The 13137-nt window shown below is 60.5% G+C and overlaps 1 protein-coding gene across 3 annotated transcripts in view; it reads right to left on the bottom strand.

Moving 5' to 3' along the window:
- Positions 1–3396: 3396 nt before the first annotated feature.
- The window catches only part of KCNJ12 (potassium inwardly rectifying channel subfamily J member 12), a 43863-nt gene continuing 34122 nt past the window's right edge, over positions 3397–13137 (bottom strand). For 2 of the 3 annotated variants that reach the window (XM_081805567.1, XM_081805566.1), the window contains one exon: positions 3397–8496. In XM_081805567.1, coding sequence (XP_081661693.1) covers positions 7154–8440 — 1287 coding nt within the window. In that variant the 5' untranslated portion in view covers positions 8441–8496 and the 3' untranslated portion in view covers positions 3397–7153. Of the gene's footprint in view, positions 8497–9508; positions 10835–13137 lie in introns of those variants that run through there. The other variant, XM_031020631.2, reaches the window with a different exon arrangement.

A 13137-nucleotide genomic window follows, 5' to 3' on the forward strand; every position in this document is an offset into this window, starting at 1 on the left:
ACATTAAGGGCACGAGCACTTGGATGTGAAGACTTTACATCTCCATGTTGCTTGCCTTCGAAGAGAAATTTAGCTTTCTCTTCCTTTTAGGATGGAGGCAACCAACGGCGGCCGTTGTACCAGCCGCCGAACAGGGGGCATTGCCCTGCCCTCGGTGCTGCTGGGAGCCCCTGGTGGTGCTCATCCCCGGGGAGACGGCAGCTGGACGGGGTGAAGGGGGGGTCTCGGTGAGCGGCGGTCGGTGAGGAAACACACAAATGTATTTGCTCATATGGTGATAACTGCAAGTCAGTGAAACGGGTTTCCTATGTAGCCCTCTGTGTTTAATGTTGCACATTTCAAAACTTTACTGGATAGAATGTTATTTAAAGCACAGAAGACTGTCAAAGCCTGTGTGCAGCGGGTCCCTACACCCCAGGGCTGGAGATTGGCTCGCACAGGGATAAGGCTGGTAACAGTTCTACTGACCTCTGACTGCTGCGGTCCTTCCACAGCTGTGGGAGAGCCAGAGGTTGACAGCACCTCCTCAACTGACTGAGCGCCTACTGGGTCCGGGTCTCGGACCGTGAACCTGGCAGAACAACAGTGCCTGCTCTCCAGAGGCTCACATTCCAGGAGGGAGATGCAGGGAGGCTGCGGCGTGGGCCCGAGAGACTGAGTGCTAGGAACGGGGGCCGGGCCCCCCATGGTCTTCCCTGGCCTCCCCACCCCCCGCCCCCACCAAGCTGCTTCCTTTTCCTTCTTCTTGTGCTCTCCCACCTCAGGGTCTTTGCTTGTGCCAGCCCCTCTCCCTGGGAACTCCTCACGTGATTGGCAAAGGCACAGTCATCCCTTAGATCTCAGAGGAAATGTCACTTCCTTGGGGGACCCACCTTGGTCCCTCCCCTTGCTTTTCCTCCCATGGCACCCTGCGTGTGTCCCATTGCCACTCAGGGATCGCTCCATATTACCATTGCTTGGTGCAGTAGGCTCTGTCCAAGCTGGGTCAGTGGGAAGACGTGAGGGTTCTATGCTGATGAGACCCGCAGACCTCTCTCTGGGTGGGAGGCCCACAGGACCTGTACTCCTTCCACCCAGCCATCCATGAGGCAAATACATATGAAGCACATACTGCGCCCTGCACTGGAGACCCAGCAGCAAGTGAAAGAGATGACAATCCCTGCCTTCATGGATCTCTCTTACCCTGGGCCAGGGAAGGCTTAGGCTGGAAGGATGAGGAGGTAGATCTGAAGGGGAAGTGCTCTGGGCAGAGGAATAGCATATGCAAAGGTCCTGGGGTGAAGAGAGAAATGCAGTGCTCTCAAGGCACCAAAAGGAGGCAGGGTGCCTAGAGGAGAGGGGCAGGGGGAAAGGGAGAAGAGGATGAGCTGGGTGAGGTCAGGGCAAGATGGGACAGGACTTCACAGGCTGGAGAAGCAGTTAGGATTGTATTTTCAGTGCAGCAGGAAAGCTGGGAGAGCTGCAGGCAGTGGGGTTACAAGGCCTGATTCTGGCTTTAAGACCACTCTGGTGCTGGGTGGATGGTGGGCTTAGTGGGATGGTGTATATCCTTTGAAGCCCCCACTATCCCCAGGTTGCAAACAGACAGCTCTGATCTCTGCCCCTCCACACTGAGGGGAAACCCATGTGTGATTCCCTCCTGAGTCACTGGGGCCTTCCCCTGCCGGAGATGGACTTTTGGAAGGATAAACTGAGTCCAGGGCAGGATCCCAGCTCCAGTAACTAAGCTCCCTGGAAAGTCCCTTAGTGTCCCTGGACTGATTTCCTCTAAAACGGTTACACTTGGCACGTCAGGGACCTCAAACGTCAAGTCAGGGAGTGCTCAGCCAACCCCACCCCTTTTCTACCTTTGTTAAAGCAGATTCCGAGTTGGACTCATCTCACCCTCGGGGAGGCAGGAAAGCCCAAGGGAAGCTACGGGCTCACCACACACACCCTGGTGTTGTGGCACGAGGAGCTGCCTGCTCCCTCCACGCGCCGGCGCCACCTCAAGGGCCCGTGCCCAGTACGTGCAAGGCGGCTGCCAAGTCAACGTTCTTGCTCCCTCTCGTTCTTTCCACAAGCGTGCGAGCTAGCATTTATTATGAACACCCCCCCTTTTTTTTTTTGACAGGGAGACTGAGGCCACAGGGGAAAAGGAATTCAATACAGGTCACCAAGCAAGAGAGTGGCCTGGGGTCTGACTGAGGGTCACAGGCAGGACAGGGAGTACCTTCTTGAGGTCTCAAGACTGCTGAGCTCCAGCGCCACCAAGTTGGAGTCATAGATATTTGTCAGACGCTGACTGGGGCCCCATACCCGTCTGTGGAAACTAGTGCCCTGGGGGACTGGGGCAGGCCATAGCTCATTGGCCCCAACTGGCTTAGATTCCAGTATTGGGGTACCAAGGAGGGCTCCGGGGCTAGGGGAGGGGAGCCCCACCCTCACCCCCAGATCAAGCCAACCACCTTCAAGGGCTCCCTGTCTCCAGGTTCAACCCAGACGAACAGCCTCCAAGAAGCCTTCATGCCCTGCCTCCGGCCGCTCCCGACCTCCTGTCCTTCATCCCTGCATGTCACCACTGCCTGGGCTCCTTATCTTGTGGTCTGGAATCATCACCTGAATCCCACAGAATGAAAGCTTCCCTGGGGTCCTTCACTGATGCAGAGGAGTTCTCCAGGGAGGGAACTAGTCGGGGCAAAGGGAAGAATTTTCTGCCTGTGGGCCTCTTGCCAGAAGGCCACTGACATCCCAGACACCGAGCCCTTGGTACAGATAAAATTCTCCTTTCCCCCACATGGGCCTCGCCTGTCTTCCTCCCTGCGTGTGCCCTTGCTCGTGCCGGCGGCCCCCGTCTGCCCTCCGGGAGATCACGGCTCCAGGTCCTCCCTGTCACCGTGCCAGGCTGCAGTAGGGGTCCTCGGGCCCCCCTGCCCACCGCAGCTTTCTGTCCTGTGGTGAGAACCAGGGCTGCGGGCTCGCGGGGCCTCCCGGGGGACGGAGTCCCAGAGAAGAGCTACCGCTCTCCTGCACGCAGCACACGGCCGTGTGTGGACGCGCTCACCGAACGGCTGCAGAAGGAAGGAGAAAAGTGGGGAGGTGTGGGCCCAGGGAGGACAGGGCAGTGGCCCCAGGTCATCCGGCTGGGGAAGTGTCACATCCAGTGTGAGGAGGTGGGAGGGCACACTCCGGGGCCCGTGCGGGACAGGGTGTGCGGTCACCGGGGACTGCGGGGCCGTGAGCCCGCTGGAAGAGCGCGCGGGGGTCTGCGGGCGGGCGGGGCTCTGTCCTCTCTCCCAGGGCTCCTACCATGGCCCACCCCCACCCCGGCCCCCCAGGCCCCAGGTCACAGTGGGCTGAAGGAGCCCAAGCATGCCAGGCAGGGACTTTCAAACACACATCTCCACACGGTGGCACTCCAAGAGATCAAAATGCATTTAATGTGGTCTAGTCTCGTGGCCTATGTCTTTAGATACCGCTATGTATTGAAAATAACATGAAAATTCTCCAGTTTCACCATTTAAAATAGATTGGACATTCTATGACCTCACGCAGGGCAGACACCCCTGTGCAGGGGCCTCCTTCCCATCAGGCCCCCGCTCCCGCCCCCCCGGCCCCCGCCGGGACCCTCGGGCAGGCAGGGACCGGGGGGGGGGGGGAACACAGCACCAGCAGGGCACGGGGGGGTGGCCACCATGTCCCAAGCAGCATGCGCGGGCGCGCACGTGGACACACCGCTTCCACGGACATTCGTGTGCACACACCCCTGGGACCTGCACACGCTCACACGTGCCCATACACACTGCCCGCAGCAGACAGGAACCAGCCCTGCTCGCAGAGCCCGGCACCACTGCCACACAAATGTACCACGTGCACTTGCGTGTTCACGGGGACACACGCACCCATGCAGACGCCATCCACATGCAAGCGCTCACCCACACACACCTTGTGCCCGCGGGCACGAAAGCCTCACGCCGGCACACACGGTGCACGCATTCCCGTGTGGACATAACCAGGGCAGAGGGCCAGCAGGACTGCTGCGTTCAGCTGTGCCGATGGCCGCAGCCGGTGTCCGTCCTGAGCGCTGCGTGCCCAGCCGGAGAGCCTGGCAAACATTACACCAATGCCCGCGTATAAAACACACACTCACACACACGCACCTTTGGGCAAAAATACATAGAAGTACGTGTGTGTATATACACACGTACATACCACGTATATATCTCATCAGCCCAGACACACACACATAGGGAGCTCATCGCGGGCACACATCTGTACGACAGTCCCACGAACTGGGAACCCACACGCTCGTGCACTCAGGCAAAGCCGTAATTGCACACATTTGCTTGAACAGGGATGACGATGATTGCACCTGTGAATCCACACACTCGGTGCTCACACACCCACACACACACACCCCCCAGCACGGCCCCTTTCCCACATAAGCAGCTCGGTGTCTCAGGGAGAAGGGCGGCCCCAGAGGCCACGGTCTTGGCCCACTCCAACCTCCACACCTCCTGGTTCAGGCTGTCAAGAAACTTCTTGGAAATCCCAGTGCCTGGGAAGGCGAGGGTGGGAGTAAATGGGTACACACACCCGCACACGCACATACACGTGCGCACGCACGCACATACATGGGCAACCCCCCCCCAATCCGGCACACACTCCCCAGGGACAACAGACTCCTTGGTCTGCACACACACGGCTCCTCCCATCCACCCTCCCGTTTCAAGTGCACTAAAGAGGGAGACTATTTTGGTCTTTAGCACAAGCAATAAATAAATAAATAAATACAGGGAAGGAAAAAAAGAGGGCAGAAGAGTTTGAAAACGCAGCATCTGCCTTTGGCGAGAGATGAAAGGCAGCTCAGGGTGCTCTCCCGCAGGGTCTGGGGCTGAACCATCCAGCGCGGGCCTGGGGGGCACACAGGCCTGAGAGGAGGTGCACCAAGCCACCGAGGCAGCATGGGCCTTGGGGGACCCAGAGTCCCTGGGCTCTGCTCTGGATGGTGGCAGTGGAACCCTGGCCCACCCAGCTCTGGAAGGATCTCCGGCTGCCGGGCAGAGCGGAACGCAGGCCCCTATGCCAGCCCCAAGTCGCTGGGGCCGCCTCATCCCTCCCTGGCTCAGCCTGACAATCTGGGTGGGGGTGGGCAGGTCAGCCCTCCCGCATCAACGCTACCCTTGCTCCCTCAGAGCTAAAACGGAGAGAGCCAACCAGGCTGAGGACTGGAAGGCAGGCCCTGGGCTGGGAAGGAGCTGAGGCCCCTCCAGCAGATCCTGAGACGAAAGAGCTGCTTCCACTGTCCGAACCATCCCAGCCAGAACTGAGGCCGGGGCAGGATGCTGGCAGTCACACATCCCTCGGGGTATGGGACCATGGTGTTTGTGGGTATGAGAGCTCATGCCCAGACCCTCCAAGGCCTCTGACCTCTGGCCAGGTCTCCAGCTGCCCTGGGGGTTGGTGGAGGAGGAGGGGAGAGGCAAGAGCCCCCACCCCAGGCCCCTGGCCTCTCCCTGCCTCCCAAGACCCACCCACCCCCTGCGTGACCTTGCACTCTGCCTCAGTTTCCCCACTTGGGCCAGAGTCCTGGGTGCCTAGCTGTCTTGGAGGGCACGGGTCGGAGTGGCCTAGGCCGGCAGGCTGGGGAGACACGTGTGGGCTTTCTAATTAAGGACTTCCTTACAGGCCGGGTCATTTGAGAGGACAAAATTCTTAGCTGTCCTGGGAAGGGCCTGGCCAGCTCCATGCCCGCCAGCTGCATCCTGTGCCAAGAACAAGCCCACACGGGGCAGCTCGTGGTCCAGGGGCCTGCTTCCGGGCCAGCAGAGCCGACAGCTCCAAACTTCTTCCTGATGAGGGTGCCTGGATGCAAGTGCCACTCGCGGTCATCTCGGCTGACAAGTGCACACCTCGTCTAAGGTCCTCCCTCTGCCATTCAGCTGGGGCAGCCCGGCTGGGAGCCACCTGCACTCGCCTGTGCTGCCCCGGGGGCCGACAGCACCGGGACCGCCCGGCCTCTGAGACACGCAGGCTGGTGAGGACTTTATGGTGGAATCGGGGGCAGCTGGGAGGCCGGGCGAGTCCGATAAAAACAGAAACAACTGGGGCTGGCCCACCCGGGGTCTCTAAGGCACGACTCACACTGGGGTCCAGTGGGAATGGGGCCAATCTGCTTCCCTGGTTGTCTGGGAACCCGCCCTCCCTTCCCACAGAGCCATCTACTCCAACATTTTCCAAGCGTCCCTCACTGTAGAAGGGGCTATTGGGCAGAAAAGGAGAGAGAAGGAAAACAGGAAAATCTGGTGTGCATTTGGGGGGGTGGTGAGCGGGCCCTCCACGGCAGGCAGGTCCCATATCCAGCCCTGAGACGCACCTCTAAGGTACAAAAAGTCAAACTCAAAAAGTTCAAACTAGTTTTTTCCCAGCCCCTACCCCCACCTCTATGACTCTGGAAAGCTTTTATTATGATCATTAACATGGTCTTGGTTTCTCTATCACAAACACCATCTAATCTGCCCGTGAGCAGAAGGAACCATGGATGAGCCCCGAGCTTGCACGCACAGCTGCGTCACCCAGCACACACCCGGCCTTCACAGAGGAGAGGCCTGTCCAGCCTCGGGGAACCTCGTGGAGCCCCCGTCGAACAGCCTGCACCTTGGCAGACCAGTGGAATTCTAACTGTCCGTTTTATAACCCCCACAAATTAATTTTTTTTTTGTCAATCATGTGTTAATTTTTTTTTTTTTGTAAACAGTCTTACTCAAGCTAAGGTTGAGAAAGCCAAAACCGGTGTTTCTCCCCAAGTTAAAAACCAGCGAGATGCGCTGCAGCCGGCCAGCCTTCACCCACAGAGGCTGGATGGCTGTGGAGCCACCTCCGGGCAGGCTGCAGTTCTATCCTCAGGCAGAAGCCCCTGGCTCCTGGCCCGGACCCCAAGAGGCCCCCTCCCTGCCCCTGCACCTGCTCCGGCCTCTGAGGCCAGGGGCGGCCCACTTTGGCCGCCCACTCTCCCGCCAACCTTACCAGGCCACTGTGAAGAAACATAAAACATCTAAAACGCTACTGAGTCTGCAACCGGGGCACCTGGCCCGTTCTGCTCCAAGCCAGGGCCCTCGCGGGACGCCGGGCCTCTCCCTGGCGGGGCGGATGCTGCACCTTGGCCCATGGAGGCTCAGATCTCCGACTCCCGTCTGTAAGGCCGCTGCTCGAGGCCGCCGCCAGCGGCCTGGGGTCTGTCAAAGTCATGCCGGGCCTGGGGGCTGCGGCCGTCCTGGTCTCCATCGGCCTCGTCCTCCTCATCGCGGCTCAGGAAGGCCAGCTCGTTCTCGTAACAGAAGGAGTTGGCACTGGGCAGCAGGAATTTGTTCTCCACCAGGTCCTTGGCACTGCAGCGGGGTGTGGAGGGCACCTCGTAGGTCTTATGGAAGTGGGAGTAGTCGATCTTGTACTGGTTCTTCTCCTCGAAGAGGACAGGCTCGAAGCGGTGGCCCCACAGGATCTCGTTGGCCAGGTAGGAGCTGCGGGCCTGCGTGGTCATGGCCGTGGCCTCCACCATGCCCTCTAGGATGACCACGATCTCGAAGTCATCCGTCTCCAGGTCCTGCCGGCTGATGCCAAACAGCGGGCTGGCCTCGTCGATCTCATGCAGGATGGTGATGGGGGACACGAGGAAGATGCGGTCAAGGCCCTTGTCGAAGCCGACGTCGATGTCGATCTGGTCCAGTGGGATGTACTCGCCCTCCTCGGTGACCCGCGGCTTGATGAGCTGGGCCCGCACGTGGGCCTCCACGATGTGGCTCTTGCGCAGGTTGCCCACGCGCCACATGAGGCAGAGCTTGCCGTCGCGCAGGGCCACCACGGCGTTGTGACTGAACAGCAGGGTCTGCGCCCGCTTCTTGGGCCGAGCCATCTTGGCCATGATGGCGCCGATCATGAAGGAGTCGATGATGCAGCCCACGATGGACTGCGCCACCACCATGAAGACGGCCACCGGGCACTCCTCCGTCACGCAGCGCAGCCCGTAGCCGATGGTGGTCTGCGTCTCGATGGAGAAGAGGAAGGCTGCCATGAAGCCGTGCACCTGCATCACGCAGGGCGTGCGGCCGCGGCCCTCGGCCGGCTCCAGGTCGCCGTGGGCCACGGCGATGACCCAGAAGATGACGCCGAACAGGAGCCAGGAGGCGAGGAAGGCCAGCGAGAAGATGAGCAGCATGTAGCGCCAGCGGATGTCCACGCAGGTGGTGAACATGTCAGCCAGGTAGCGCTGCGACTTCTCGTCCATGTTGGCGAACTCGATGTTGCACTGGCCGTTCTTCTTGACGAAGCGGTTTCGGCCCCGGCGCCGCGTGTGCACCTTGCCGTTGCCGAAGCCGTTGGCGCCCGACATGGTGACCAGGTGCAGCCCGTCCTCCTCCGATGACACGATACTGTAGGGGTTGGTCCTGCCGGCCGAGGTCATCCCGGGGATGGGGGGGCCCTGGCTCGCCCCTGGGCCGGCTCTGCGGGGGGCGGCTCCTGCAACAGAGAAGACAGAGGGGCTGGCAGAGCAGGCCACCCCCGGCCCAGGCTTCTGCCCCCACCCAGGGCCCTGGGACGTGGCCGGCGGCCGCCTGCACCCTCACTCACCCCCAACCGAGCTCTCCATCTTCCCTCCTCAGCCAGCTGCTCACCCTCCTTCTTGGCTTGGAAAACTGACACTCGGTCCTCCCAGGAGATCTGGCCAAAAACCCTGGATTCATCCTCAACCCATCTTAGCCCTACCCCAAAGCCTCTGCTTCCGAAGTATATTTAGGATCCTACCTCTTCTCCCACCCTCATGGCCGGAGTCCCCATCATCACCCACCTGGACCAGCATGGTGGCCGCCTCGCCAACCTCCGTGCTCCTGCCCCCACCCCAGTCCAGAGGCAGCCAGGGGGAGCCTGTCCATCCTCTGCTCAAAGCCGGTCTCTGCTGGCACCTGCGAGGCCTGCGTGAGTGGAGTCTGGGGCCCCTCGGATGTCACCTCCAGGCTCCTCCTCGCTCGCCCCGCTGCAGCTCCCAGCCTCCGCGCTGTTCCTCAGGACTGTCCCGCACACTCTCCACCCGGACATCCTCCCACTGCATCACCCCCTTCAGTCCTTGGCCTCCATGCCACAGAAGCATCTTCCTGCACCCATGGGAGACTGTAACCCCCCCCAGGTCGTCACTGTAACCCCAAAGCACCGACTTCTGACCTAACAATGTGGTAATAGTAACGGGAAGGCCATGCACGGGGCCTTTCCCACCATGAGACCACTGGTCACCAGAGCCTTGTGAGTTCCCTGTTTGGTTCACTGCTGTCTCACCTCCAGGGCTTCGAACAGAGCCTGGCCCCGAAGACACCCTGCAGATGCTCAAGCGCTCCGCCCCGAGGCACCCACTCTCAGCACCCACACACCACGCCCCCTGCCTCCCTATCGGTAGCTCGGAGGGGGTCCACGATTCAGGGCCCAGAGGGATCACTGACTGACCCCAGCCCAGGGACCTCCCCCTCGCTGCCTTTCTCACCTGTAATGACAGCACGTAGGGGGCACTCAGGAGCGTCTCCGTCCTTGGCCCAGCCAGGGGAGCACTCGGTGGGCTTGGCGCACACACGCACGCACGCACTCACACACACCAAGCAGTCTCAGGCATGTCCCACGGCGTAACACCCACAGCCGGACAAACACTGTTCTCCTGGCCCATAGCACAGGTTCAGCCCCCAGACAGGCCGGCAGCTGCCCCTCCCCCAGTGCCCCGCTGGCTCCGGCCTGGCCTGTTGGTGCCAGGCTGAGGCATCTACAGGCCGGAGGCCATGGTGCCGCCTGGCCCTGTGGGCACTGAGGCCATCTGGCCATTAGCATCAGGGCTGCAAGTGCTCAGGCCCGCAAGTGCTCAGGCCCTCAGCCTGGCTCAGCGGGGCTGGGCTGGAAGGAGGGGGACAACCCCCGGCCGGCAGGCCTGGCCAGGGCGCTGACGAATTGGGCATATTCCTCCCCACCAATGAGGACCCCATCCACCCCTAATACCCACCTGGTCACACTAGGAGGCCAGTGTTAGACGAGGCTGGGAGCCCTTGAGTGCCCAGAAGACAATGAAGCCCCAGGTAAGGAGGTCTCAGGGCAGCCGGGCCAGAGGCAGAGAGGCAGGTGGCTGGGCACCCACCAGAGACCCAGACACTGGAAGTGACACAGCCGGGAGGAGGCAACACTGGGATTTAGCCCCGGTCTGTGTGACCAGGTGCAGCCAGGGCCTCGGAGGGAGCATGACATCTGACCTCTGCTTCAAACACCTGGGAGACAGGTGCGGGAGAAGTCCGCATGAGCAGCCAGGCTGCAAACCCCTCCTAGGGTCTGTCTCCATTGCCAGGTGCTTCTGGATCCCCAGAGCTGGCACGTATATAACGGTCGTGGCTCTCCCTGCCCACTCCTCAAAGTGCAGAGGGAGCAGGCCACACCCATCAGCAAACGGTCTTAGATTCTCCGCTCAAAACCCCAAGAAGGTGACTACTGTCATTACCATTACCTCTACTCTGAACGGAGATTCCGAGAGGTTAAGTGACTTCCCCAAAGCCACACAGCCAGTAAGCAGGAGAGCTGAAATGCGAACCGGTTTGTCTAATGCGAGGTCTCCTGCCTTGGGGACTTCAGGCTCTGCGGGGGCCTCTTTTCACACGGCCATCCTCCCCCCACCGCTACTCCAGCTGACCCCCTCACCATGGGTCTGAGGTGCCGAGGCCTAGGGCTGTAATGGTGGACGCTGCTTCCGCCCAGGCCAGGAGGCAGGCAGCCGGCGGTTGTGGGGGCCCCGAGTACTGCGCCGAGAAGATGGCTCAGCCCCAGATTCCTGGACCCTCCAGGCAGAGGTGGCCAGGACCCCGGGTACTTAGATGCCGGCGGGAGTCCACCGGCCCGCAGAGGGCGGGTTTATGTGGCCTGGAGGCCTTGAGGGACGTCCAGCAGGTCATGGCTGCTCCAACTGGGGCTCTGAGCAGCTCGAGGCCTGCAAGGGACAGAATCGGAAGACTCAAAGGCCGGAGAGCCCAGCCTGGCGTGCTGCTCCCACCAGCTGGGGAGCCTCGCACCCGGCCAGCTCCCAGGCCAGTAAGGGAGCTACAGTGACTCCTGGTGTGTCTGCCTGGGCTGGGTACCTGGGACCCGCCCAGACTGTGTCACACAGGCTTGGGAAACCCCTCTTCTGCTGATGTTCCTCCCCAAACCATACAGAAAAAATCAACAAGGTCACGTTCACACCTTGCTCCCGTTTCTCAGCTAGAAACTGAGAGTATGAGCAGAGTCACTGTCCAAAGTGACCCAGAAACTAAGGATTAGAGATAGAGCTGGAGCTCCAGGTATCAGTCCAGTCCTCAGCTCCCTGTGGCCCCATTCTGCCCTGTATGTGCATGTGTGCGTGTGTGTGTGTGTGTGTGTGTGTGATGTCAGGGGTGTGGGGAGCCTCTCCCAGGCTCTTGGTGAATGCATCACCACAAAGAAAGATCCAGAAGAGGACCCATGAGTAGAAACCCCAGCACCGCAAACTTGCCAAACATCCCAAGCGCACTCCGTGGACACAAACACAGGTGTGGCAAGAAGGTCATGCAGCTCTGGAGTCTGTAAAGACTCGACTGAAGAAATGTGGGACAATATCCTCAACCAGGGATACGCAGGCCTGTTTGACTCTTGCTCAATGGATGCGTATAGTTAGATCAGATAAGAAATGCTATAGATTCGTTTTGCTAGAAGAGCCCTCAGCAAGTAAGGAGGCCGGCTCCCCATTTCATAGATTTGAGACTTGTCCCAGGTCACAAAGTAACTCGGGGGCTTGGATGAGACAGTAAAGTCAACAGTTGGTATCACTGTTGGCAGATGCCCAGGTCGGCCAGTGGGGATCCCAGGTGTTGTCTGGAGGGGACCGGGACGGAGGCCCCGGGGTGTGCTACCTGAGCTAGACGAGGTGACTTCGACACTGAAGATGGGGAGTGAAGCAAGTCCAGCAGACAGAGAAGGGGTGGTGGAGAGCACAGACCCACACGCCTCCGAGAGATGGAGAAGCTGTCCCCAGCCCTGCTGTCTCTTGAGCCCACTTCCCTGCCGGCCACAGCTCTGTGGACACAGACAGACTCCAGGCCACCAGGGCGTTCAGGGCACGACAGGGCCTGGACTGGGAGCTTTTAGAGAGGCAGCTACCACATGACCCAACGGTGGGGCCCAAAAGTCACCGGGAGGTGCCTCCGGATGGAGCAGGACACTGCATGGCCCGTCCCGAGGCTTTGGGCACCTCAGGTTTCAGTGACATCCGGGAGGGAAAGAGGGCAAGGCGGGGGCCCTCAGTCTCAGATGTCAAGAAAACACTAACTACAAGAGTGGGAGGGGTTCAAGCACCCCCCCTCCCCCCGCCCTGGCCTTTCCGCCGGCCAGAGTGCTTGCAGAGTCAGGAGTAGAGTGATCAATCCCTGCTGTGCGCTCACTCCATGCCCAGCCGGGGTCTAAGAGCTCCAATGATCTCACTGAATCCCTTCAGCAACCTTATGACTATTATCCCCATTTTTCAGATGAGGAAACTGAAGCTCAGGAAGACTGAGTCACAGACCCAGGGTCACACGGCCACTAAGCCGCAAGTTCCCAGTCTAGAGGGTGGGAGAGAAACCGACCCCCATCACCCCCAGGCCCCAGGGCCAGATGGCAGGCCTGAGACTGAGTGCCCGTCTCAGTCCTTCAGGCCCTGGCACTACCGCGTGGCGATAAGACAGACAGACAGACAGACAGCCAGGGTGGGGGTTGCCGAACATGTTGGCGCACCACAGGCCCGAGAGGAGGCCAAGAGTTGGCGTGGAGGGGAGATGGAGGGCTGGGGGCACTATCTCCATTCTCACAATGGGGAAGAAGATGACAATCCCCTTTGCCCCTTCCACGCCAACTTCCCCTCCCCAGTGTGCAGACGCCCTTTGCCCACACCATGGCCTGCACACAGCCGGGGTCAACACAGTGCAGGTTTTCTGTGCCAAGCGCATGCTGGGCGCGAGGAGAGAAACAGCCTGTGCCCCCAGCCCTCCCCGCCTCGGGGCCCGCCCGCTCCATTTCCCGCCACTAACCCTAGTCTTTCCGCCCCCCAGCTCTCTCCGGCCGCCGGCTCGCACTCAGCTCACGCAGCACCCAGGC

This window comes from Leptonychotes weddellii, chromosome 15 (genome assembly GCF_054177405.1).
Source record: "Leptonychotes weddellii isolate Sample4059 chromosome 15, ASM5417740v2, whole genome shotgun sequence".
NCBI lineage: Eukaryota > Metazoa > Chordata > Mammalia > Carnivora > Phocidae > Leptonychotes > Leptonychotes weddellii.